Below are 27,540 nucleotides of genomic sequence, written 5' to 3' on the forward strand. Positions count from 1 at the left end.
AGATTATAATGGCCTGACAGCACAATACAAAATTGTAGAAAATGAGCAATCAACGACAGTGTGTTATAAGTGGTGTTAGTAGGCTTTGTCACGGCAACCTATTCTACAGACAACACTGACACCTGCTGGTGTGGAACATCAGTCTAATCTTCACTGTCCAACATGATATTTACAGTTCTGCCATTGCCAAACTTTTCTGAAACTACCACATGAATAAGGCCAATCACATACAGACAACGTCCTACAGTTTAACCCACAGACCAATATCTTTATATATATACCCCATCTCCCCTCCAGCCTCAGCCTTATCCCTGTCCCCTCCAACCCATCCCATCCCCCACACCCACTCCGTCCCTCCTCCTCTCTTCCTCTAATAAGCATTTAACATGGGCCATTGATTGGTGTGGCACACGTATCGGTGGGACTAATTTATTTATGATCTTGTCATTTCCAATCATTGATCTGGATGTCCTTCGTTAGGGAACTAATGATATGCAGAGGTAAAAGATTCACTAATTATTGTTTTTGGTCTAGTTGAGGCTGTACTGCAGGAGTAGAGTGCTCCAGAAGGGAGATGACTGCAGAAGGACATGGCTCAAGAGCTGAGGTGACTGCTGGAGGAGAGGGTTCCAGAGGGGAGGTGACTGCTGGAGGAGACAGCTCCAGATGGGAGGTGACTGCAGGAGGAGAGGGCTCCAAAGGGGAGGTTTCTGTAGACTGCAGGAGGAGAGTGCTCCAAAGGGGAGGTTTCTGTACTGCAAGAGAAGAGTGCTCCAAAGGGGAGGTTTCTGTAGACTGCAAGAGGAGAGTGCTCCAGAGGGGAGGTGGCTGTAGACTGCAGGAGCAGAGAGCTCTAGATGGGAGGTGGCTTTAGGATTAGATGGCTCCAGAGGGGACATGACCAGTGTCCTCGGCTGTCAGACTGCAGGACATTAGGACAACCACTGAAACATAATCCTTTGCGCTAACATTATTTTAATGGTTTGTCTGTCCAGTTTCATCTACACTTGTAAGATATCCAGACACAATGCATGCCTGACAACCTCCATGTGGTCTACACCTGTCTACAAATGTGGGTACAATCAGGATGAGGACACAATCAGGACAAAGGATGCATGTTAGCACCCAGTATAAACGGGGCTAGAAACATTGACAACAGGTTACATCCATAGAGAATGTTAGAGGCATCTAATGGCCAAAAGGCATGGATAGCGGCATTGAGGGCCTCCACCATTTTAATGTAGTCACAGATTCTCCGTTATATTGACCAGATTCTAAAGTGGCCGCGCTAAAAATGAAAAAAACATGTCTTAAAAAATGGAAGGCAGTCAGGAGGAGGCAAGATCAGGTGGGACCATTCTAGCCAATAAGAGGGGAGATGCGCTCCAATATAAAGGGCTCTATTCAATTAGATCCGCTTTTGCTGACATCCGCATAGCCAGGGGCGTAACTTTCACAAATTCTGAAATTGCATTTTTGTCCAAACCCAGTTTTATCATTGGAATGTGATACAAAATTAGGCAACTGTGTGCTTTAGGACCATGCGGACGCCTCTAAGCGTCGGGTAAGCTGTTTGGAGTGTTTATCTGACTGGATTACAATCTTTACAAAATAATAATAAACGTCCCCCCCGCTTCTAAAACCATAGTTGCGCCCCTGTGCATAGGGGTTGTTTTGATGTGTCGGAGGTGGGACTGCGTTAGAGCTGTCAAATCCACAAGTGGCTCCCAACATTATACCAAAAGCAGACATTGTCATTGGCTGCACGGAGTCGCATAAACATAAATCCTTTGTTCACAAGTTTAAACACTGGAAAGCAAGATGTAACCTACACCTAAGTCAGGATGACAGAAATCATTATTTAATTTCATGATTTTTAAGTTTAGGCATTAACGCTGAATGGTTAAGGTAAGGGTTAAGGTTTGGGATAGGCTTAAAACTAAATCTCAAAAACAACTTTCTATTGCTGGATTTGAACATGCATCCTTCAAAATCAGAGGCAGATGCTTACACCCATCCACCATACTCAGCAAAACTGAAACATATTTGAAGTTAACAGCACTCACTGTTGCCCCCAGTGGCCGGTTTCGCATCTCCCAACGTCCTCAGACATGGATTGATGTCACATACTGACTTGAATCTAGGCCAAAGTGTTTTTTTCTCAAAGTTGTCAGGATGTCACATGTCCTACTTATATCAATACACTCGTAACAACCTAAGCATTGTGAAGCTTCTATTCAATCAAATAAGCCACACATAGCAAATAAGCCTCTCATTGACCTACAAACATAAAACTTATCGCTTGGTGAGCGAAAAAAAAAAAAAAAAAAAACGCCACCTGCTGGAGAACACAGATTTTAGGCCCAGTTATCCCTGTTACTTCGCCTCTTGCTCTCTGACATAGTCAACTGGGTGGGACTTTCAACTTCATTGGCTGATCCTTCCTTGTAACACTGTTGGAGTCAAGTCCAACCAGGTCATCAGGAGGGATCAGCCAATCATAAAGAAGAAAATGGACTACTTCAAAATGGAGATTGCCTCAGTGGCACTGCGCATGCTGTCAGACAGTATCATGGCACAGATACAAAGATGATGAGACCATGGTATTATGATCAGCTAGGTTGGTCATGTAGCCAGGATACAGGCTACTCACATGTATTGTCATATAACCCTAGTCTGGTTCATGTAAACTGAAAATGTGAGGAATATTATTTTGAGACACTTTAATACATCCTTGATGGTCAATGAAACCAATGTAAACTGCTGAGAGAGAGAGGAGAAAGAAAATGCACCAAAGACATACAGCAATTAATCCATAACATGCATTATAGGTATTTCGCTCCATATCCACTTACACTGAAGTGGTAATGCATTATGTTGACGATTGGTGCTGCACTAGTAAACTAGACTGCACATACGCATGGCACTATGCATCTACACAGAACTGCATAGGTCTTTGAGTTATGTACATACTAACTAGGAAACGAGGTCAAACACTTGATAGAGAATGTATATTATATTGTAATGAGAATTAAAGGGGAAACCTTGGAAAAAATGGTTTACCTTCATGCTGAGCCTTTGATTTAAAATACTTGTCTAACGGGGTTATTCCTGTTTTGTTATTCAATTCTATAAAACTCAAATAAGGGAATCCAATCCTGAGACATGTCCTTGCCTTTTTAAAACAGTAGAGTGCAGTGCTAGACCAGTCAAACAGATCACCTGATGTACTTTTTTCCCCCTCTTTCAGACATCGTCATGAACTATTCTTTGTCTGTTCAATGTGAACAATTATATCTCTGTCAAAGAATAACTTTCACTGCCATGTCTACAAAATCAGTCGTGGACAAGCAAAGGAGTGAAGTGATTGTCTGAAGCTGGGTAAATCATGTGACATTCCAACTGCGAATGGTGAAATGCAAGAAAAGCCCTAATGTAAATTGCCCTGTTGAATCTGTTTCTTTTCCGCACTTATTTCCTAATAAAGATAACATGTCTTCCTGTTTGTACTTCAAGATGTTGGTACTCTAATAGTGTCTGAACTGGTCATTCATGTTTTGTTCTTCCAATCCAACTGTTAGATACATCTGCCTTTGACATATGAAGGAAAACACTCAATTTCATCATTAACAGAATAACATTCTTGATCAAAGACGATGCATTGATAAACTGTATATATAGTTTTACAGCCATTGATTTCCCTCTATCATAGCTGAATAAATGGTGTGGGCTTTCAACCTAAAAATATCCTTCAGAGAGCCATCCTCCACTTCAGATCTTCACGAGGGTGAGTACACAGGGTTTTCTGGGAATTTCTGCTAGTTTATTTTCTGCTTCTCACAAGTTCCAAAGCAGAATCTGTTCACAGCGTTGTCTCTTCACATTGGAATAACACATAGGTAGACTATACAGAAGTTAAAGCATAACTTTAATGATGGACCTGAGGATACAACGAAGACCATAATGTTGCAATAACATGGTACGTAACAGTAGTCCAACATACTGAGTTATACTCCACCCACTGTAGCATTGTAACTTGAGCCATAGCGTCACTGAAACACCATGGGGGAAATTTACATACTGTATGATAAAGAACATATCTTTAGTTCTCTGAAAAACAATGCTGAAACTCACCATGTTGTCCTCAGAGTCTGAGCTAGAGACAGAACTGTCCTCAGTGGATGCCTGATAGAACATTAATCAGCAACCTGAAAACTTTAGCATTCATGGCTTACCAGTCAGATGATAGATGTAGCAATGCTGTAAATTCAGGTGTGCATTGACGGAATAATTATTTGAAGCCGCTGTAGCGTTGTCTATAAGCCATGTGTGTTATAGTGGAGCCAGCAAGAGCACTTTGCTTCAGAGTCAGTATTGGCTAGTGTGGCCTCAACCACCTTCCACCACATTAAATAATGCATTTAGGATTAAAATGAACTAAACGATCAAACATTCAGCATACAAAACACAGTCACCTACAAATTATTCTTTATTTTCAATATATAATTATAGGCCAATTGAGTTGGGTATTGTGTGCTAACCTGAATTATCATGAGAGCACCTTGTATTATGATTTTGCCAGTTATTAAATATAACACAAAATAAATCAAAGAAGCTTATAGAATTGGTATTAATTTGTACGATAACTCAAGGCAGCCAAGCTAATAGCTAAGCTAAATCCAGCAAGGTAAGGAGGAAGGCTACAACGGTCAGTAACATGAGGGTTGTGTTCTGAAGCAATGGCAGAAGACAGGAAAATTGAATCCATCTCATTTTTCCAGGAATGCAGAGAGCAGCTTCCAAAGGGAACCATTATACAACCATAGCATTATGAATCCTCATTTAGCCTGTCAGGTCAGTCATGATTGCAACATATCCAGGTCAATTATGCATCTCCAGTAAATAAGTAATTAGCACATCCAGCTAATTATCATACAGCATGTCCAGCAAATACCCAATTAGCACATCCTGCTGATATTCATTATATGCACACACACTGTAGCTTGTCCAGTGAATCACCATTTGGTGAAAAAAAATTTTAAATTACACAGAATCACAAAATCAGCACCTTGATTCAGGGAGAGCGGGGATGTGTTTACATCGGCATGTGGGGTGAAAAGCCATAAGATTTGCAGTCATTGGCTGAGGGGAGCGTCAGTGTCAGCTTTTGGGCCCCACCTGCTCCTGCCTCTCTGGCTCTCTGTCCAGGATGGGGCTGAGGCCTCGGACGCCTGTGTACGGCCGGTGGGAAACCCCATTCATGGCCGAAAGGCCCCCACTGTCTATAGGGCAGATGTAGTCCGCCAAATTATCTGGGCTCCTCTTCCTCAGGTGACTGAAGTGGGTGAAACCAAGCTTCTTGGGCTGAAATAATACAGGAAGACAAGGGCTTAAGCTAGGGTCCTCTGTACACAATATGTACATTGAACAATAACTACTGTGGATTATTTCAAAAACTCTCAACATCAAATTAAGCAGATTTCATTACATGTACACAGTATTCACAGCAAATTATACAGTAATCATGGGCCTTCTTCCATGGACACACAGCAGTCGTACCCGGACTTTGGCGGTGGTAGTGAGGGGTGCATGGCCGGTGGCGTTGGCATACTCCCGTTTCTCCAGAGTGGCCTGCGTCCCCACCAGGGAGGTGAAGGCGGTGGCCAGGTGGCGGCGGAGCAGGGTCTTCTGAGGGGGGATGTTCAGCAGCATGGCCAGGGTCTCAGAACTGAACCGCGGCTCCAGAATCTAAAGTACAGGGGTAGAGGACAGGGCTGGAGCTCACTCAGGTAGGAACAAAATCATTTTTAAGTGTTGAATCACGATTCTCCAGTCTTCTTCCAAAGTGTGTTCCTGCAGATGACAGGGGGTGTGCAACTGCACACTTCAGAAAAGTTTGGGGAATTGGAACGCATGCATGGTTCTGAGGTGCAGTCCACTCACGATGAGACCTCCATGGACCCCACTGCCCCGTAGGTTGGGTGCATACTCAGCCAGGTCCACTGCCCGAAGCCACTCCATCACACGATGGTTGGACCATTGGATCACTTCTGAGGGAGAGGGGTTTCTCTGACCAGGGAGAGAGAGAAATGAGAGAGTTCCTCCACTGAGCAGTAAAATCTTGTCATTATACAAATATTAACTCATTTCTCAGCAATCATTCTAACTTTTCCTCTCGTCCATCTTTTGCTTCTCCCCTCATTTCCCTCCTCAGGGTCCCCTACCCTCTCACCTCCTCTCCAGGCCTGCGTCGGAGGCAGTGGGGGTTGAACTTGTTGACGTGGAGGACGTGGATAGCACACTTTATACTGAGGTGATGGAGCTGACTGGTCACCTTCAGGAAAAGCAGGTCATTCTGGAAAACAGTTCAGATACTGTACTTCAGTTGGAAAGCTAGGGTGTATTCACTCTATGGGATCCCTTTTATAGTAATTGTATATTAATGGTGATGATATCACATGAGAGCATGTAAACATTTTTTGAAGGATTCACTTTTAAAAAATCTAATTGTTTAGCTTTACCACGGTGAGATACTGGAGCATCCTGCCATCCACTCGTCCCTCGTGGAAATGGTCCTTGTACTGAGGAAGGCCTATGTCATCCAACCATCCTGCACATGACCAGAGTAAACCATTTTAACTTCCTTTTAAACAAGGAACATTTTCCAGCAAAATATCCTACAGACAATGCAGTTGACTCATTGTGCACCTCAAATACCACACTTCTGGCAATGTCTGAATATAGTAGATTTTAATAGTACAGCTTAAGTTGTAGACGTACGTGTAACCCAGATGTGGTCTAGTTCAGAGGACTTTTCCAGGGCTTTAGTACTGAACCCCCTTAGAGCCAGCTGTAGTTTCTTCCTGTGTAGCGGGTGTTTGATACCCATTTCCTTTGGACACAGAAACACTTACATTAAAATAAGGTTCCCAAACACATGCAAGGTTTTACTGTGGTTTCCCAAAGCTAATCAATGACTGTTTATAAGTTCAGAACATGATCCTTATTCCTGCAGTGTTACATATTCTCCAGAGAGTTATGACAACGCTGTGTCCATATGGAATCCTGCTGAGACTGAAAAGTTCTGAGTGACTGACACAACCTACTTGGTACCCTGAGGCTGTCCTAATATATGCACCATACAAGCAACAATTTTGTATGTTAAGTTCATCAGGGTAGCAACCCTCTCGCCCTCAATGACCTTCTCAAAGTCCTGTGGCCTTGCAGACAGGAGCGTCTGTCCGTTGTCGACCCACTGCCGGGTCAGGTTGACGTACTGACCCAGACCATAGTCCTCCAGCCAACCACACACCTGCTCCCTGGTCCACTGGCTGAATGGAGTGTTCATATCCCTGATAGACAGAATGAGAGAGACAGAATGAGAGAAATTAGATTAAGAATTCGTGACAGCGAAAACACTGATGAAAAACCTTGTTTTGCTTCTGTCTACATGTATTGTATTTGGCCTACTCAACATCTATACGATGTGAACAGTATACCCTATATTAAAACAGGTGCAGTAGCAAACGTGTGACTCATTTTAGTAAAGTAGGCATAAGTCGCACGTCAATACTATACCGGAGACAATTGTTTATTAAATTACATAATTAATCAAAGCTTTTTCTTCAGAAATGTATTCTGGAACATACGAACTTTCATGTTCCTTTAAAAACTTATGCAGTCTGTAAATGAAAATTGTTTGTTAAATTACGAGCCTAGTTGGTTTAACCACGGAAAAACACAGTAAAGGGGGATAACTAGTCAGTTGTACAACTGAAATCTGTTTTCTGCATTTAACCCAACCCCTCTGAATGAGAGGTGCGGAGGGCTGCCTTAAAATCGACATCAACGTATTCAGCGCGTCGGGATTTTTACCTTGTCAGCTCGGGGATTCGATCCAGTAACCTTTTGGTTACTGGCCTAACGCTCCTACCTGCAAGGCTACCTGCCACTAGCCATGATTGGCAGAGAATGGTTAGGCTGGACATGCCGAGAGAAGAGTTCGGATTGGTCTGCCATGTAGCATGCTTCTGTCTATAACATGAGCTGCTAAGTATGTTAAGAATCCTTTCTAAAGTGGCTTTTTTGAAAGATATCACGAAGACCTGCAGTGTTGCTATGGCTCTTCACTTTCTGGGAGGACAGTTTTGAAATCAGTGGAATGCCTGATGGAAGCAGAATATGATAGCTAAGGAGAAAATGCAGGCGTTTGATTGCAAATGCAGAGGGAGTCAAAGAACACAGAAGGCTGTAGTATAATTTTGTCTGGATTACATTTTCAAACTAAGGGCAACCATGGCATTTGTGACAAAGAGGGAGAAGCGTTTATACGGATAAGAGAGTCTAGCTACATTTTCAGATATTTTTCATTGCACATTAAAGCAAACTGATAACGTTAGCTGGCTGGCTAGCTAGCTAACATTACATGTATGATCTGTGTAGTAATGTTATTTGTATCTCAGAGCTATTTACATTGCTAGTTATAGACTAATGTTAGCTAGCTACCTAACATTGAACCTAGCTAGTTTGTTAGCTTTAACTACCTGTAGATTCATGCAGGGTAGTAATATTATGAGTTGGGATTATGGTTCATTGTTTAGCTAGCTACATGTCTAAACAAAAGACTCCACTATGCAAGTAACCATTTCACTGTACCGTTTATACCTTCTAACAAGCTAGAAACTAAGCAAAAACATTGTTTAGAAAGTTCCTTTTAGTTGCCTGGTTTGCTAGATTGATATATATACACTGCTCAAAAAAATAAAGGGAACACTTAAACAACACATCCTAGATCTGAATGAAAGAAATCATCTTATTAAGTACTTTTTTACATAGTTGAATGTGCTGACAACAAAAATCACAAAAATAATTAATGAAATCCAATTTATCAACCCATGGAGGTCTGGATTTGGAATCACACTCAAAATTAAAGTGGAAAACCACACTACATGCTGATCCAACTTTGATGTAATGTCCTTACAACAAGTCAAAATGAGGCTCAGTAGTGTGTGTGGCCTCCACATGCCTGTATGACCTCCCTACAACGCCTGGGCATGCTCCTGATGAGGTGGCGGATGGTCTCCTGAGGGATCTCCTCCCAGACCTGGACTAAAGCATCCGCCAACTCCTGGACAGTCTGGTGCAACATGGCGTTGGTGGATGGAGCGAGACATGATGTCCCAGAAGTGCTCAATTGGATTCAGGTCTGGGGAACGGGCGGGCCAGTCCATAGAATCAATGCTTTCCTCTTACAGGAACTGCTGACACACTCCAGCCACATGAGGTCTAGCATTGTCTTGCATTAGGAGGAACCCAGGGCCAACTGCACCAGCATATGGTCTCACAAGGGGTCTGAGGATCTCGTCTCGGTACCTAATGGCAGTCAGGCTACCTCTGGCGAGCACATGGAGGGCTGTGCGGCCCCCCAAAGAAATGCCACCCCACACCATGACTGACCCACCACCAAACCGGTCATGCTGGAGGATGTTGCAGGCAGCAGAACATTCTCCACGGTGTCTCCAGACTGTCACGTCTGTCACGTGCTCAGTGTGAACCTGCTTTCATCTGTGAAGAGCACAGGGCGCCAGTGGCGAATTTGCCAATCTCGGTGTTCTCTGGCAAATGCCAAACATCCTGCACGGTGTTGGGCTGTAAGCACAACCCCCACCTGTGGACGTCGGGCCCTCATACCACCCTCATGGAGTCTGTTTCTGACCATTTGAGCAGACACATGCACATTTGTGGCCTGCTTGAGGTCATTTTGCAGGGCTCTGGCAGTGCTTCTCCTGCTCCTCCTTGCACAAAGACGGAGGTAGCGGTCCTGCTGCTGGGTTGTTGCCCTCCTACGGCCTCCGCCACGTCTCCTGATGTACTGGCCTGTCTCCTGGTAGCGCCTCCGTGCTCTGGACACCACGCTGACAGACACAGCAAACCTTCTTGCCACAGCTCACATTGATGTGCCATCCTGGATGAGCTGCACTACCTGAGCCACTTGTGTGGGTTGTAGACTCCGTCTCATGCTACCACTAGAGTGAAAGCACCACCAGTATTCAAAAGTGACCAAAACATCAGCCAGGAAGCATAGGAACTGAGAAGTGGTCCCCACCTGCAGACCACTCCTTTATTGGGGGTGTCTTACTAATTGCCTATAATTTCCACCTGTTGTCTATTCCATTTGCACAACAGCATGTGAAATGTATTGTCAATCAGTGTTGCTTCCTAAGTGGACAGTTTGATTTCACAGAAGTGTGATTGACTTGGAGTTACATTGTGTTGTTTAAGTGTTCCCTTTATTTTTTTTGAGCAGTGTATTAAATGCATGGATTTATTGGTGTTAAAAAGCAACCAGTTATGCCATTTTTATCTAATATAAAAAAACGTTCAAATGTTGCTACATAAGACCAAACTGAGGCGGTCGGTCACATATTGGGCACACTTTATTTGGATAGTCCGGAATTTCTGTAGACGCTCTGCATATGGGCATACTACCAACAAGCCATCTGTTGATAAGCAACTGTTTGCTAATATAAGGTTACGGTTAGGTTTAGAGTAGGGGTTAAGGTTAGTAGAAAAGTTACTGATATAGCATCTGCATACATTTTTATTTCATACCAATAATCTATTGGGGAATTAGGTGGTGTCAAGGAGTCATCCCCAAACCCAGTCTTACCGAACAGAGCTGCCAGACTCAGGGGTCCGGGTCAGTCTTGGCCCCGCTGTGGCACGCAGCCCCCCTCTCCTAAACTGGTTTGGTTCCAGGTCCTCCCCCTGCAGACCCCCTGACTGGGTCCGCTTGATCCTGGAAGAGGACAGTATTTGATTTCATAGACATACTGTACATAACATACAAGACTTGGGTGTCATTCACATCCCAAAGCTTGCCATTTTAGGTGAGGTACATATGCTCAATTTACTGTTTCTATTTTATAAAAAAATATATACCCACTCACTTTCCCCAGAGCTTTCTGATACTTTTATTGTTCTTCAGGTGATCTGGTGAGCCAATAGTCTGTTGACCTGACTCCACTGAAGACTGGGGTGAAAGGTCAGAGGATGCAGTGTCATCCATTTTCTCTGTCTTTCCTGTAAGGGGGGAAAGAACTAAAATAATCTTTATTTTCTAGTTGTGTATCTATCATTGAATCATTTCAACCGGACGTTTACATCTGGGCGAAGGTTCTGGTTTAGCTTTCATTAGAGTTGCTTTTGAAAATAAAAGCAATCAACTGGTTCAAAAAAGTAATTTCTTTCCAGGACCGCAAAACAATTAGCTGATTTTATCTTTGTGCAAGTAAGTTTCATACATGCGGTGAACCTTCAATCTTAATGACTGAATTCTGTTTATTGCCAATAGCCTGTGGAGAGATGACTAGCACAAACATGTTAATTAACTCATAGCTAGTGCCATGGACACCTTTGTGTACATATCCCTGAAATATAAAGAAACATGTATTGGAAATTCCAAATTGTATGCAGTCAACTTACACACAGCACTGACACACACATTTACCCCACCAGACATGCCACCAGGGGTCTTTTCACAGTCCCCAGGTACAGAACAAATTCAAGGAACCGTACAGTATTATACAGAGCCATGAGTGCATGACTCCCTTCCATGTTATGTAGTACAAGTGAACAGCAAACCTGGTTTAAAAAAAAAAATAAAAAAAAAAAAAAAAAAAAAAAAAAAAAAAAAAAAAAAAAACTGGTAAAGCAACACCTCACGGCACAATGTCTCCCCCATGTGACCTACTTGTGTGCATGCACCGACATGAATGTGTAACTGATTGATGCACACGCACTTAAAAGCATTAACATGTTTTATATGTAAATTGTAAAGTATTTTGTTTGTCTTTTTAGTTGTGTGTCAGACCCCAGTAACACTCATTGATAAGCCCACTAGGGGATTGGTAGAGCTTTGCTTTCTCATGTTTGTATTGGAGGCCTTTGGCTCTAACCGACCACCCAACAGGAGAGCACATAGAAAGGGGTTCCAGCTGCTGGGCCTGTTTATGTGCACAGCACAAAATCCCACCACTGCATCCATAATATGGCACCAGTTACAGCTGGGAGGCCAAAATAGATTCATTTTGTGGGAGGATCATATACTCATGGGCTTGATTTCTGCCACTCCAAAGCCCAGGGTGGAGTTGGGGTGAGTGTGGTCCGTGAGAGAGGGTGGGGTTGTGTGGACCTTGGTCATTTAGAAAGAGAAGGTGGAATTGAGGTAAGCGTGGTCTGAGAGAGGATTGGGTTGGGTTCAGTGTGGTCGATCAGAAAGAGGGTGGGGCTGTAAACATGGTATATGTCAGGCAGTCAGGAATATCCCTGAAAACCTTTGCTCCAGCCTCGCCGCTATTAGCTTTGATCACAGTGCCACTAATCAGAGACCTGTGTATTTGCTCTGTCTCAAAGGGAGGACCAGGTCTTGGTCTGATCCGATATCAGGGGCTTTGTGCTCTGTTGTGTAGAAGGGGCCAGACCTAAGCACATATGTTGTTTTCTCAGAGCAGGTCTGTCCACCATACAACACAAGGCACAGTGAAACCTACAGTATATTCTGAGGTGAAGGTGTCTGAAGCACTTATGGACAGTGTGTGTCCGGGGGGAGGGGGGTGCTTCTTCAGGCTTACTTGAGTCTCCATCTTCACTCCCCTCTGGAGACCTTTGGCTCTGTCTCTCACTGCACTCTCCATGCTCTGGGAGGGAGGCCTTAACCGGCAAGGTCTGGCACCTGTTATCTACAGGCCCATTCTGGAGAAGAAACACAGATAAATGAAACAGACCAATAATGTTTTATTTTACTTTTAATTCAGATTTTTTTCTGTAAAATTCTGATTGACAAGACACAAAACAATCATGGGTCAGAAGTGTAACCCAAACAAGAAAGAACAGTAATGGTTAGATATGAAAAGTGAAGAGTTTTGTTCAAAGTAATAATACCTCATTAGACACTTCAAACTCTACAGGAATCACCACTACATGCTAGAGGTAGGAAAGGTGAAGAACAGTCATTAGTTGACGAGTTAGTGCTGTGATACAGATTGGGAAGAAAAGTGTAAAGCGCTTTCTAGTCAGATTTTCCTACTCTGGGCAGTAAATGTTGACAGGTGAAAATGTCTCCACTACCTTTGGTGAAGATCCATTCTGTAGGTTGTCCATACTGCTTGATAAAAGTTGGGGATGCGTCCTGATAAAAATACATCATCATCTGATCATTCCCAATGAAATATTGATTAGTGCAGTCCCTTGTGCCATGTGTGTGAAGTCCATTAAGAGGTGTTCCATTCCCAGAGTCTCACCAGAGTTCTCTTTCCTTCTGGGTTGGCAGGTGGGACACGAGCTGGGGGGACGAACTGCTGAAGGACATCTGGACCAGAGGAGAGATGGAGATAAGGACAGGGAACGAGGAATATGACTGTAGTGCCATAGCCTCTAGTTCAATAGTCAAAAGACTTGTGGGAAAATGAGACTTCTGAACCATATTGGGCAGGATCAATCATGTTTTAATGCAAAGGCACTTTCAACCTTCTATTATGCTGATACTGAAAACTGGAGTAATTGTCAGTGTATGCTTGGGGCTGAGAGAACAATGTCCCCCCCCCCCCCCCATCTGAACATTCCCCTTCCTCTGACCCACCTCAGTCTTTGTGTTCTCAGGGAGTGCACTGGGAGGAACTGTCCTCATCACCACTCCATGCTCCTCTTCCTCGCTACTGCTCGACAGAGTCCTCTCATTGGATACTGAGAGGATAGTGGGTGAAGCTATCAAAGAAAGTGTCATTGCTTCATACCATCATGAGTAATGGAAATGTTCTGCTTTCTCTGGTTCATTATACATTTGAATGTAACTAATGTTTTACCCTTTTGGTGGCTTTAATTAAAATACATATAAAAAAAAATCTGTAACTAGAGTAGTACTATATGTATGGTAGGGAAGATTGTTACCTTGTCTTGGGGTCACAAGGTCTCTGAACTGTCTGCACTGGACTAAGAGCAGCGTGAGCTCCTCAATACGCTGGTCCTGTAACAGGGAGATGAATCCATACAGTGACTTGCAAAAGTATTTCTTCACATTGTACCTGAAAGTGGTATTAAAATTGATTTAATTGTCAATCTACACAAAACGCCAAAGTGGAGAAAAAAAAAAATTTAGTAACTCAAATATTCAAGTATTCAGCTCCAAGAGTCAAAACATGTTAGAAACACCTTTGGCATCAATTACAGCCATGAGTCTTCTTGGGTAAGTCTAAGAGCTTTGCACAGCTGGATTGTGCAATATTTGCCAATTATTTTTTAATAACTATCATCACTTCCTGTTTAACATGAAATGAGGGAGAGCTCGGTTGTGTTTTGAAAACTTTCTTAGTAGCTAGCTAACTTTTAAGTTTGGATCCCGTGACACAGTTGCTGGGACTGCTAGTCTCTGTCCAGTGATCTTGCCAACTTAGTCCAGGTCTGAGGATCCATTTACCTAGCTGCCTATCAAGTTAGCGGGGGTGAATGCAGCCCGCGAAGCGGTATCCCATTGTGGCTGGGACCGCAGATCGTCCCGGGTTTGTGGCTGTCTAGATCCCTGCTGTTTGTCATTAACAATCTTCCCTGTGACCTGCCCTGTCTGGAACTGCGAGGAGTAACAGTGTAACCTGTTGCTAGCTACCATGACAAGGTTCTACAAGCAGTTGTTACAAGAAAATAGCTTTAAGTGTTTTGTCAAAATACTGGTGGATTCAACTAACTGAAGAAAAGTTTGCAGTTCTCCCAGGGTCAGCACAATGAGTAGAAACAGGAGAACGGTAAGATGAACAGTCTAAGTCATTGAGAGAGGACATCAGTTCCGTGTGAATCCATGACAATAATGATGGATAAATCAGACTATCAAGGTGGAACAACATGGTTGTGGGCGGAATTGCAGAATCTCCATGAGACCTGGACGGAGTCAGAGGACAAAGTGAGGGAAATGATCTGAGAAATTGAAGATGGACCAGTTTGAGGTAGAGTGCGCCCACAGGACTGGAAAACCCACCACCGACCCAGGTGAAAGGCCCAGGTCGATAGTAGTCAAGTTCCTGAGGTTCAAGAACAAAGTAGAGGTTCTGGAAAGATCCAGGAACTTGATAAGAACGTATATCTTCCTCAACCGGGTCTATCCTGAAGCTGTGCGCCAGAAAAGGAAATAACTTATCCCAGCCATGAAAGCTGCCAGAGTGCGTGGGGACATTGCTTAAATCCCCTATGATAGGCTCAGTCCACTCTCCCTCCCAGAAGCCTGGAAGGGATGAGAGAACCAAGCCTATGGGTTTGTAGCTTCAACCCCGCAACAAACACACACCAATTGATTAATGGACTGCTGAATGTAAATATTTTTCTCTTGCTTTGTTTGCTATTTTCAGTATGTCTCTGATACACTACCCAGGAAAGGGCTGAAATTAGCCCATATCGAGATATGTAGCATTAGAAATAAGGTTAATGAAATCAATAACTTGCTAACATTCATATATTAGCCATTTCTGAGACAATTCATTTGATGATACAGCAGTAGCAAAACAAGGAAATAACATGTATAGAAGAGACAGACATGCTCACAGGGGAGGTGTTGCTGTATATACAGTGCCTTTGGAAAGTATTCAGACCCCTTAACTTTTCCCACATTTTGTGACCTCCTTATTCTAAAATGGATGAAATAGTCCCCCCCCTTCAATCTACACACAGAACCCGATAAATGATAAAGCAAAAACAGGTTTAAAAAACCCGGATATATCACATTTACATAAGTATTCAGACCCTTTACTCAGTACTTTGTTGAAGCCCCTTTGGCAGTGATCACAGACACGAGTCTTATTGGGAATGATGCTACAAGCTTGCACACCTGTATTTGGGAGGTTACTCCCATTCTTAGCTGCAGATCATCTCAAGCCCTGTCAGGTTGGATGGGGAACGTCGCTGCACCACTATTTTCAGGTCTCTCCAGAGATGTTCGATCGGGTTCAGGTCCAGGCTCCAGGCTCCAGCTAGGCCACTCAAGGACATTCAGAGCTTTGTCCCGACCCTAAGCACAGTCAAGACAATGCAGGAGTGGCTTCAGTACAAGTCTCAATGTCCTTGAGTTGCCACACCAGAGCATGATCCAACATCTCTGGAGACCTGAAAATAACTGTGCAGCGACACTCCCCATCCAACCTGAGAGCGCTTGAGAGGATCTGCAGTGAATGGGAGAAAAGCCCCAAATACAGGTGTGCCAAGCTTGTAGCGTCATACCGAAGACTCGACGCTCAAAGCAATGTTTTCGCGTTGTCCTTATGGGGTATTGTGTGTAGATTGATGAGGGGTTAAAAAACAATTTAAGCAATTTTAGAATAAGGCTGTAATGTAACAATTTGGAAAAAGTCATGGGGTCTGTATACTTTCCAAATGCACTGTATATTCAGTCATATCCCTGTAATGCTTAGAGAAGAGCTTATGTCAAATGTTATTGAAGTGTTGTAGTTGCAGGTTCTCTTGGCAAATCTAAAATACTTTTCTTTTGTGGTGTTGCTATAGCCCACCAAGTGCTAACAGTCAGTATCTAAATGTGTGAAAAGCTTGATAGTGTATGTGATGTAAACAGAGGTCTACTTTCATGGGGTCCTGAATATTGCCTGGGATTCATCAAGCTGTCTGCTCAAGAGGAAGCTTCACTGTAACCAGTGTTTTTAATCTGGTTCAAGTTATTAAAGTCAACCTATGAGGGTGTTTACAAAAACAGAGGAACAAGATCCACATGTATCGATCACATTTTGTTAAATACTGTAGAACTTTGTTCTAAAGCTGTGTCCGTACCCATTGGATGCAGTGATCACACCAGTGGCTATAGTCAGGAAAGCCAACGTTACAAAAGCTGGTCCTAAAATAGTGTAAGAGATCATACAAAATAATTTGCAGTGACTCTTAAGTCGATGTTACATACATTTGTTGGTCTGACGTGATTAATGAAAGGAGCATCCAAATGCTGCACTTGATGAATTTATGAAATTGCTTCTTCCAATTATTGATAAACATGCACCTGTTAAGCTGTGGGTCTAGTATTTGCACGGCCGGATAAAAAAAAACATACCCGATTTAAACTGGTTACTATTCTTGCCCAGAAACTAGAATATGCATATAATTTGTAGATTTGGATAGAAAACACTAAAGTTTCCAAAACTGTTTGAATGGTGTCTGAGTATAACAGAACTCATATGGCAGGCCAAAACCTGAGAAGATTCCATACAGGAAGTGCCCTGTCTGACAATGTTGTCCTTCAGTTGCATCTCTATCGAAAATACAGCATCTCTGCTGTAACGTGACATTTAAGGCTTCCATTGGCTCTCAGAAGGCACCAGAAAGTGTAATGGGGTGTCTGCTGTCTCTGGGCGAAGAACAGCAGGAGAATGTGAGTGGTCAGCCTGGGAACAGTGACACTGGAGATGCGCGGTCACGAGAATTCTCAATTTTTTTCTTTCAGCATTTGAATGAATACAACATCGCCCAGTTGGAATATTATCGCTATTTTACGAGAAAAATAGCATCAAAATTGATTTTAAACAGCGTTTGACATGCTTCGAAGTACGGTAATGGAATATTTTGAAATTTGTCACGAAATGCGCTCGCACGTCACCCTTCGGATAGTGACCTGAACGCACGAACAAACAAAACGGCGCTATTTGGATATAACTATGGATTATTTGGAACCAAAACAACTGTTGTTGAAGTAGAAGTCCTGGGAGTGCATTCTGATGAACAGCAAAGGTAATCCAATTTTTCGAATAGTAATTCTGAGTTTGGTGAGGGCCAAACTTGGTGGGTGTCAAAATAGCTAGCCGTGATGGCCGGGCTATGTACTCAGAATATTGCAAAATGTGCTTTCGCCAAAAAGCCATTTTAAAATCTGACACCGGGATTGCATAAAGGAGTTCTGTATCTATAATTCTTAAAATAATGTATTTTGTGAACATTTATCATGAGTAATTTAGTAAATTCACCAGAAGTTTTCAGTGTGTGTGCTAGTTCTGAATATCACATGCCAATGTAAAAAGCTGTTTGATATAAATATGAACTTGATTGTTATACAATACATGCATGTTTTGTTCAATGTCCTGGGAGTGTCATCTGATGAAGATCAAAGGTTAGTGCTGCATTTAGCTGCGGTTTTGGTGACATATGCTTGCTTTGAAAATGGCTGTGATTATTTTTGGCAGGGTACTCTCCTGACAATCTATTTTTACCAATGAACTGCCACTAAACCAAGTGTCCATGTATGCTTATGATTCAACCATATGTGTCAGAAACCACAGCTAATGAAGTCAATGACACCTTTAACAGAGTTGGTCTGTTTTGAAAAGAGTGGCCGGTAATAAACTAGTCCTGAACATCTAGAACTAAGAGCATTGTATTTGGAATAAATCCTTCCCTAAGTGCTAGACCTCAGCTGAATCTGGTAATGAATGGTATGGCTGTTGAACACCTTGAGACTAGATTACTTGGCAATAGATTGTAAACAGTCATGATCAAAACAAAGATTAAAGGGTTTTAAAGATGGGTGGAGGTCAGTCCGTTATAAAGAGATGCTCTGCTTTGACACCACACTCCAAAAAACAAGTTTCGCAGGCTCCAGTTGTGTCTTATCTGGATTATTTTCCAGGCGTGTGGTCAAGTGCTGCAAGGAAAGACCTAGTTAAGCTGCATCTGGCCCGGAAAAGTGGTACATTGTAGTCAGAGGGTTGATGTATACTATGCATGCCAGTTTCTTGGCTAAGAGTTTACCTTTAACTAGCCAAGTCGGTTAACTTTTTAGTGACAGGGGGCAGTATTTGGAAATTTGGATGAATGACGTGCCCAAATTAAACTGCCTACTACTCGGGCTCAGAACATAGGATATGCATATTATTAGTATATTTGGATAGAAAACACTCTGAAGTTTCTAAAACTGTTTGAATGATGTTTGAGTATAACAGAACTCATATGGCAGGCAAAAACCTGAGAAAAATCCAACCAGGAAGTGGGAAATCTGAGAATTGTAGTTCTTTGAATCCCTATCGAAACTAGTGTCTGTGGGGTCACGTTGCACTTCCTAAGGCTTCCATTGGCTGTCAGCCTTTAGAAAGTTGTTTCATCCTTCTCCTGTTACTGGGCAGAAAATAGGAGCTCAGTCAATCAGTGGACTGCTTAAGGACAAAGGACTTGGTTATGCGCGAGCCCGCCGTTCCTTCTTTTTCTTCTTGAAAAAAATACGCTATTGTCCGGTTGGAATATTATCACCTAGGTTAAAACCTGTTGAGGATCTTATCCCGATCTTATCCCGGTATTGGGATTCATTGTCATGTGACCATGGCGGGGAATTCAAAACTGCAAGAGTAATCATTTCAAAAAATCAAATAATCAACTATTTTCCTCCATTTGAAAGATATATCTCCTAAATCTAACCACGCTGTCCGATTTTCAGAGGCATTACGGAGAATGCATAAAGTTAGGTTATGTGAGGAGAGTACATTGACAATAGCTGCGTGTAATGTTTAGCCAATTCAAAGAAGGGCATCAACAGACAGAAAACTAGCTAGAATTATGCACTTACCTTTGACAATCTGCATCAGATGACACTCATAGGACATTATGTTATACAATACATGCATTTTTAGTTCCATCAAGTTCATATTTATATCCAAAAACAGCATTTACAGTCGCGGTGAAATTCAGAATTTTTTTCGGCTCGAATGCACCCAGTGAATCCAGCATTACAAATCACGGAATTACTATTCGAAAACATTGGTAAATTATAATATTGTCATTCAAAGAATAATATATTATCATCTCGTAATTGCTACCGAAGGGCCAGATCTCAAAATAACTTTACTGGGAAATCACATTTTGTATAAACTGGGTACTATGCTAACAACAATAAGCTATATGCTAAGCTAAGCTAAGCTATACCGTTAGCATTAGCATCATCTAATATCGATAATAACATTCTAAATATCCCCTTACCTTTGATTATCTCCATCAGAAGGCGCTGCCAGAGATCCCAGGTCCAGAACAAATGTGGTTTCTTTTGACAAAGTTCATAATTTATGTCCAAATAGTTAGCGTTCAGTAGGCTCCCACAAAATGAGGTGGGCAGTGTAAAGTCACGTCGAAAAACTAAAGAAAACCTAGTAAATAATCTATTTACGTTTGTTTAAACATGTCAAACGTTGTTTAGCACTAATCTTTTGTTCCATTTTTAACGTGAAACATCAGTAAACATCAGTAATATTTTCACACAACCTATCAAGTGTCTAGAATAAACGATAATGACAAAGGCACTCTTCTCAGATTCATGCGCAGGCGCAAAAAATGAAGTGATGACGTGTCAACTTGTAAGCTTTCTAATTCGGTGTGTATTTATCACAGATGCTTCAAACAACTTTCTAAAGATCGTTGACATCTAGTGGAAGCAGTAGGAGTTGCGAACTGAATCCTTTCTCACTGTGGTATCTTTAAAACAATGACACTAAATAGTACAGTCACAAAATTCTCTTTTTTTTTAATCTATTTTTCACAGGTTTTTGCCTGCAATATGAGTTTTGTTATACTTACAGACACCATTCAAACTGTTTTAGAAAATTCAGAGTGTTTTCTATCCGAATGTGTTAATAATATGCATATCCTAGCTTCTGAGTTGGTGTAGGAGGCAGTTAAAAATGGGCACATATTTCTTTCAAAATTCTCAATACTGCCCCCGTGGCCCGTAGAGGTTAAAAAGACCCTAAGGATTGATTGTAAACAATGTTTGACATGTTTCTACGAACAGTAATGGAACATTTTGACTTTGTGTCCTGATTTACACTCGCACATTATGCCTTTGGATAGTGAGCTGAACGCACAAACAAAACGGAGGTATTTGGACATAAATAGAGTATTTTGAACAAAACAAACATTTATTGTTGAAGCAGGAGTCCTGGGAGTGCATTGACAAAGATCAGCAAAGGTAAGAGAATATTTATAATACTAATTCTGACTTTAGTTGACCCCAGAACTTGGCGGGTATCTGTATAGCTTAGCCATGTACTCAGAATATTGAAAAATGTGCTTTCTCTGTAAAGCTATTTTAAAATGACACAGCGGTTGCATTAAGGAGAAGTATATCTATAATTCTTTCAATAACTGTTGTAAATTTTAACAACGTGGAGTATTTTTGTAAATCGATGTGCTCATTCACCGGATGTTTTGGTGGGAATACATTCTGAACATCACGCGCCAATATAAAAATGGGGTTTTTGAATACAAATATGAGCTTTTGCGAGCAAAACATACAAGTATTGTGTAACATGAAGTCCTATGAGTGCCATCTGATGAAGATCAAAGGTTAGTGAATATTTTATCTGTACTTTTTGTTTTTGTGATGCATCTCCTTGCTTGGAAAATGGCTGTGTGGTTTTTCTTGTGAAGTTTGTCCTAAAAGTCTAATTTTATGCTTTCAACGTAAAGCCTTTTTGAAATCGGACAATGTGGTTAGATTAACAAGAAGTTTCTTTAAAATGGTGTAAAATAGATGATTGTTTGAGAAAATTAAATTGCAATTTTTGCTGTTTTGTATTTTGCGCCATGCCATTTCACTGGCTGTTTGTTGAATAGTGTGTCCCACCTAGCCCAGAGAAGTTAACAAATTCATATTTACGATGACGGCCTACCCCGGCCGACACTGGGCCAATTATGCACCACCCTATGGGACTCCCAATCACAGCCGGATGTTGAGGAAAGACTGACTGCATCACTTATTTAAGAAACAGTAGTGTTAAAATCCCAAATTGTTTGCATAGTCAACTTACACACAGCTCTGACGCATACACGTCACTAGGGGTCTTTTCACAGTCCCTAAACCCAGAACAAATTCAAGAAAACATACAATATTACATAGAGCCATTATTGCATGGAACTTCATTCCATCTCATGTAGCTCAAAATCGGCAAACCTTGTTTAAAAAAATATTCAGGTTAATCAACTCATTGCACAACAACTCTCCCCCATTTGACCGAGAGTTTGTGTTGATATGTAGGCTACGTGCATGTTAAAGTAGTCTTGTACTTGAGCTGTTCTTGTCTATTAATGTTTAGTATTATATAATGTTCCATGTTCTGTGTGGACCCCAGGAAGAGTAACTGCTGCTTTTGCAACAGCTAACAGGGATCCTAATAAAATACATTCAAACATTGATCCCCAACATCTTGATAGAGGTTCATGGCTAAACAGCAATGAGGCTTTTCCTGAAAAACCCAAGTACTTGCCATGTCAAGCATACCCATACCATTACGCAGTCACCACTATTATTGAAAATGATGAAGTTACAGGCAAATCTAAGTTACATTTAGGCCAAAAAGTGTATTTCTTTGCATTTTTGCAGTATTACTTTAGTGCCTTGTTGCATACATTCTGTACATTCCTATGCTTGTCACTGTCATTTAGATGATTGTGGCATCACCACAATGTTGTTGATACAGCCTCAGCTCTCCCAGCACAGCCATTGAACCGTAGCCATTTAAAAAAAAAAAAAAAAAAAAAAAAAAAAAAAATCACCAATTGCCTCATGGTAACATCCCTGAGCAGTGTCATTCCTGTCCAGCAGCTCAGAAGGACCATCTTTGATGTGTCTGGGTGGTTTAATACATAATTATCAACCAGATCATGCTTAAACCTCACTAGGGTAGGGGACACTATTTTCACCTCCAGATGCCCAAAGTAAACTGCCTATTACTCAGGCCCAGAAGCTAGGATATGCATATAATTGGTAGATTTGGATACAAAACTAAAGTTTCCAAAACTGTTTAAACAAGTCTGAGTATAACAGAATTGATATGGCAGGCAAAAACCTGAGAAATCCATCCAGAAAGTGGGATTTCTTATGTTTGTAGTTTTATATTGAATGCCTATACAGTATCCATGACTTAGGACTCAAATTGCACTTTATATGGCTTCCACTAGATGTCAAGTCTTTAGAAATTGTTTCAGGCTTGTAGTGAAAAATGAGGGAATAAGACAGCTGAGTAAGTGGATAGTGCAAAGTCCCCAGACCTGTTTGCACCTTTGTTTTTCTTTTATATTGAAAAAGCCATTGTCCGGTTGAAATATTATTGATTATTATGACTAAAAACCTGACATGTTTCTACGAACTTTACTGATACTATTGGATTTTGTCTGCCTGTTGCGACTGCCTTTGAGTCATTGGATTACTGAACAAAACTGAGGTTTTTGGATATAAAGGACTTTAATCGAACAAAACAAACATTTGTGAAACTGGGAGTCTTGTGAGTGCAACCATATGAAGATCAAAGGTAAGTGATTAATCTTATCGCTACTTCTGACTTTTGTAACTCCAATACTTGGCTGGTAACTAGTGTGTGCTGGGCGCTGTCCTCAGATGGTATGCTGTCGACGTAAAGCCTTTTTGAAATCTGACACCGCGGTTGGATTAACAAGAAGTTAATCTTTAAGCCGATGTATAACACTTATACATGTTTTATGAATTTAAATTATGAGTTTGTTTTTGAATTTGGCACTGCAATGTCACCAGATGTTGGCCAGGTGGGACAGTAGCATCCCACATACCCATAAGAAGTTAGACTTTCATTGTCAGATTGGTTGTTACCCATCACTGCTCTTTGAGGCTTTTGCAAAGCTCTGTGGTTGTGCTTGAAATGCAACACTTGATTGTGGGACCTTAAATGTGTGTATGGGGTACAGAGAAAGCATTAGGGGTTGACTGGATTTTTAAATGACTATTTCAGTGCGAGTCCAGGTAATTTGTGATATGTTAAGCCATATTTTACTCTTGAACTAATTTAGGCTTACCTAAACAAAAAGGGGATGAATACTTAAAAGTAACAATCACATTAGCATATTCTCTAGATTGTTGACATCCATTAATCCCACTAACAAAAGTTGAACTAATCCAAAGGGTCTGAATACTTTAGCAAGGCACTAATTGGCTTTCTCCATATGCTTTTAACATAAGAGTTGAGAAATGTGGAGTGTGACATGGGCACAGCTGGAAATCAGTAGTGGTAACTGAGTGCATGCGTGTGTTTTGAAGTGGTGCCAGTGCCCCTGGCCTGGTCTATTTTCTCTTAATGGACCAAACTCCAAAATTAGGTCTGGCATAGCCAAGACTCATTAATTGTGGCTTTGCCTAAAATGGATGGCTGCGGAGAGAGCGAGCACACATGAGGCCTATTTGTTCAAAGATCCAAGATTCCACCCGTGGCCACAACTAAGAGCACAAAAGCTCAGTGCTGTAAATGGCGGTGGGTGGTGCTACTGATGTATGGTTATGTACGCCATCAGCCTTCCAGCAGCTCCTGCCATTCAAACAGTGATGGTCGTGCTGTGTATGCCAACATTGCTTAATGTATACAATGGCACCCAACTGTATACACTGTACAAAGCAATGGGATCACAGTTCAATGTTTTATTTTGCGATGTATAGCAAATGATCTCACTACTGGACCAAGAGAGACAAACATGCATTAATAGTAACCGTCGACAGCCGCCTACGCACCTTGTCATCATTGGCAACCAGCAGTGCCTCCATCCCCGTCTTTAACCTTTGGAGCTCCTGGTCTGTCGAAAGAGGAGTCAGTGTAGTTGCCATCATGTACCTTATGTATGCAGTACCATAATATGACAATGTATTTGCAATCTTTCATTTTCTACCCCATTTAGGTATATAGTTGGGATATGTAAAATCGATGGAGCAGAGCTTTTCTCAGAAGGAAAACATCTCACCTAGCCAGTGTGGGAAAAAAAAGAAAAAAAAAGTATGAGCTAAGGGTCCATACAATAAAGCAGAAATTAAGTAGAGAAAGTTGACAGGCAGCCATGGGCAATGGAAAAGATTTCTGAAAAAGAAACTTAGTCTGGTAGCAAGAGCACAATGCCATATCAAGGTTGTTACTGGACACCAGCTGGCTGACATTAAGAAACAGATCAAGAGTACCTTCCCAGTGGAAATGATGTATTCTGATCAGGGGTTCAATAATCTACTCAGATGAAGAAACATGAGCTCATAATGTTACCAGGAAGCCAAGGTCCATTCCTGGGTTTGATTTCTTTGGAGCCCCACAACAGGGTATGAAAGAGTGAAATGAGTGCATTCAGGTAAGGGACAAGATGAAGTAGTGTTTTAAAGTTGTTAAAATAGTGTTAAGGCTTACGCTTATTGTTGAGCCTTCTCCTATACATATCCTCTAACAGTGGAAATGCAAAGTGGAAAGAGAACCATTGTTAGACACCACTCAGTCGCAGCATGTTATTGATCCATGGCATACAACCTGTTGAGTCACCAAGAAAGGCCACACAGCTCCTTCATTACAGAATAACAAACCCTGTAATAAAGTTATGCACTTCTTCCAAACTGCTTGTGTGCTTACCTCTCTCGGAGGTCTCAGTGGACAGTGGTCTGGCCAGGAGCTGTGCGTGCAGGCTGTCTATCTCAGCATTCTTACTGAGCAGGAGCTGCTGGAGGTCTGATATCTGTGCCTGTGTGGGATAGGGGGACAGGGTAAGATCAGGAGCATGCATAAGCTAAAAAAAACTCAAGACAAACTAAGTCACTCATAACAAAAACCTCCACATAAAACTGTTGGAGACTAAGTTTATTGGTGGTGTAAACTGTTTAGCAGATACAGCAAAATACACCTGAAATCTAAAGCAGACATTTACATGATTTGGCTGGTTCAACTTTCCAGAGCAGGCTATACGTTTTACATAGGGCACACTAAAGTTCACAGTAACGCAACATGACCATGTATAGCAAATAAATACAATTTAGGAAGGCTTTGATACACTAGCAGTGATTGAAGTTAAAATGCATAGTGTGAACAAAAAGCAGATGGGCAGATGAAGCGAGTCAAAGTAAAAAATAGCTCAATGAAGTAGTTCAGGAAAATGAGAAATAGAAGTAGAGTGCAGGGGAGTGAAAGTGAGCAAAATAGCCAGGTTGAGAGAGCCATCGAGGTATGGCAATGGGGTGTGTTAACCAAGGTATTGTAATACCGCAAAGAGAAACCAAGGAACTGTGTCACCATTTAAATCCATTTCTACAAAGAAAATGGTCTGCAGATTTGTTAAGAAAATAGCCTTTTGTGAATGACTTGTCTGTAAGACTCATCTAACTGGGCAGAAAAGCAGATTGGACATGGTTTAGGAAGGCTGTAGTTAGCAGAGGAATCTGGGCACTACTAGTACAGTCTAGACATAACAGGAGAGGAGGTAGGCTAACGTGTTTAACCTTTGTTGCTTTGAGTCTCCTCTCATACTGGGACTTCTGGTCTTCAAGATGGTCTACTTTCTCCTTGAAAAGTCTGAGCTCTTGAAGTATGACCTGGGGACATTGATAAAAGGATATACAACTTGTACATGTCATTGTCACAAATGTACATCAGATAATGGATTGTTTTAATGGTCTGGAGACTGTCAATTAGTCCATGAGTTCTATCTGCTAACTACTTACACAACACCACAGTGAAATGCCTCTTAAATGATGCAGTACATGCATCAACCCCCTTATCTACACAAGTCATGGGATTGCATTGGGTCTCATCAACTATGCATGTGTAAGTTGTGGTGAGGGGTTCCTTAGTGCAAGCATAGAGCTAAGTGTCAGAGCCTTGGGATCATTCCATACACAGTGATAGGACGACTACATGCTTAGGGTCAAAGGTCATGCAGACATTCTCTGCCTACACTCTCTCCACAGCAGCACTGCTCCTCAGAAGTACTGGAGCTATTCTCCACGCCTGGGATCACGTCAGGAGGCCCCTCCAGCCCACTGTCATGTACCTCCTCTGGGCTACCCTCACAGGCGAGTCCCTGGTCTGGGTTTTGGGCCTCCGTGGACCCAGTGTCGCAGGCCTCCTGTGGGCTGCTGTCAGCCTGGCCTGTTTTCTCCCAGATCCTGCAATTGATTTCCTGCTGAAACCTACACATCTGCTCCTGCAGCTCACTAATCAAGTTCACAACACTCTGACAAAGGGAAGAGAGAAATAAGGAAAATGAAACCAAAGAGGAAAAAAATATGTAATAATAAAAAAATAAAAAAATAAAAAAAAGAGTTGTGTGTGGTGTTCAATGATATACTACAACATTTTCTACACTAATTTAGTTAATAAAGTAACAGATGGAATGTTTAAAGCCATGCAGTGATTTGGGTTGATATGTCTGAGTGAACCACAATGAGAAACAAAGCGCTGCGAGATGAGCCCTCTGTTTTGAACATTCCACTGATGTGCCATGTGTGACCATTCAAGCATATCGTATGTGTGTGAGATCTAAACACCCTGGGCCTGTGAAATAGTCTTGTCAGGTTAAATATGCTTTTGACCTACTAACGTGAGAACAAGAGGTACCTAATCTCACTCGTGTGTATGCTACTGTCACATGAAAGGAAGTCTAGTCCATTAGAGCAGGGCATGTTCTCATACTTAGAGCATAAACAACCATAGCGCTATACCTGGACTGTGGAAGTATCACATGGTGTCCAGTATAGAGGATATG

The 27,540-nt window shown here is 41.8% G+C and overlaps 1 protein-coding gene across 9 annotated transcripts in view; it reads right to left on the reverse strand.

The window, feature by feature from the left end:
• Nucleotides 1–3,909: 3,909 nt before the first annotated feature.
• Nucleotides 3,910–27,540, reverse strand: part of LOC115203181 (liprin-beta-2) — a 32,802-nt gene continuing 9,171 nt past the window's right edge. For 7 of the 9 annotated variants that reach the window (XM_029767611.1, XM_029767612.1, XM_029767614.1 and 4 more), the window contains 19 exons: nt 26,731–27,009; nt 26,276–26,368; nt 25,416–25,524; nt 24,545–24,606; nt 13,948–14,023; nt 13,640–13,764; nt 13,302–13,369; nt 13,129–13,189; nt 12,943–12,984; nt 12,633–12,753; nt 10,950–11,082; nt 10,670–10,798; nt 7,202–7,352; nt 6,781–6,892; nt 6,522–6,610; nt 6,233–6,355; nt 5,944–6,069; nt 5,560–5,748; nt 3,910–5,364 (listed from right to left, as the gene is read on the reverse strand). In XM_029767611.1, coding sequence (XP_029623471.1) covers nt 5,161–5,364; nt 5,560–5,748; nt 5,944–6,069; nt 6,233–6,355; nt 6,522–6,610; nt 6,781–6,892; nt 7,202–7,352; nt 10,670–10,798; nt 10,950–11,082; nt 12,633–12,753; nt 12,943–12,984; nt 13,129–13,189; nt 13,302–13,369; nt 13,640–13,764; nt 13,948–14,023; nt 24,545–24,606; nt 25,416–25,524; nt 26,276–26,368; nt 26,731–27,009 — 2,292 coding nt within the window. In that variant the 3' untranslated portion in view covers nt 3,910–5,160. The remainder of the gene's footprint in view (nt 5,365–5,559; nt 5,749–5,943; nt 6,070–6,232; nt 6,356–6,521; nt 6,611–6,780; nt 6,893–7,201; nt 7,353–10,669; nt 10,799–10,949; nt 11,083–12,632; nt 12,754–12,942; nt 12,985–13,128; nt 13,190–13,301; nt 13,370–13,639; nt 13,765–13,947; nt 14,024–24,544; nt 24,607–25,415; nt 25,525–26,275; nt 26,369–26,730; nt 27,010–27,540) is intronic. The other 2 variants (XM_029767616.1, XM_029767617.1) reach the window with 1 other exon arrangement.

The sequence above is a fragment of the Salmo trutta genome, chromosome 12 (genome assembly GCF_901001165.1).
Source record: "Salmo trutta chromosome 12, fSalTru1.1, whole genome shotgun sequence".
Lineage (NCBI taxonomy): Eukaryota > Metazoa > Chordata > Actinopteri > Salmoniformes > Salmonidae > Salmo > Salmo trutta.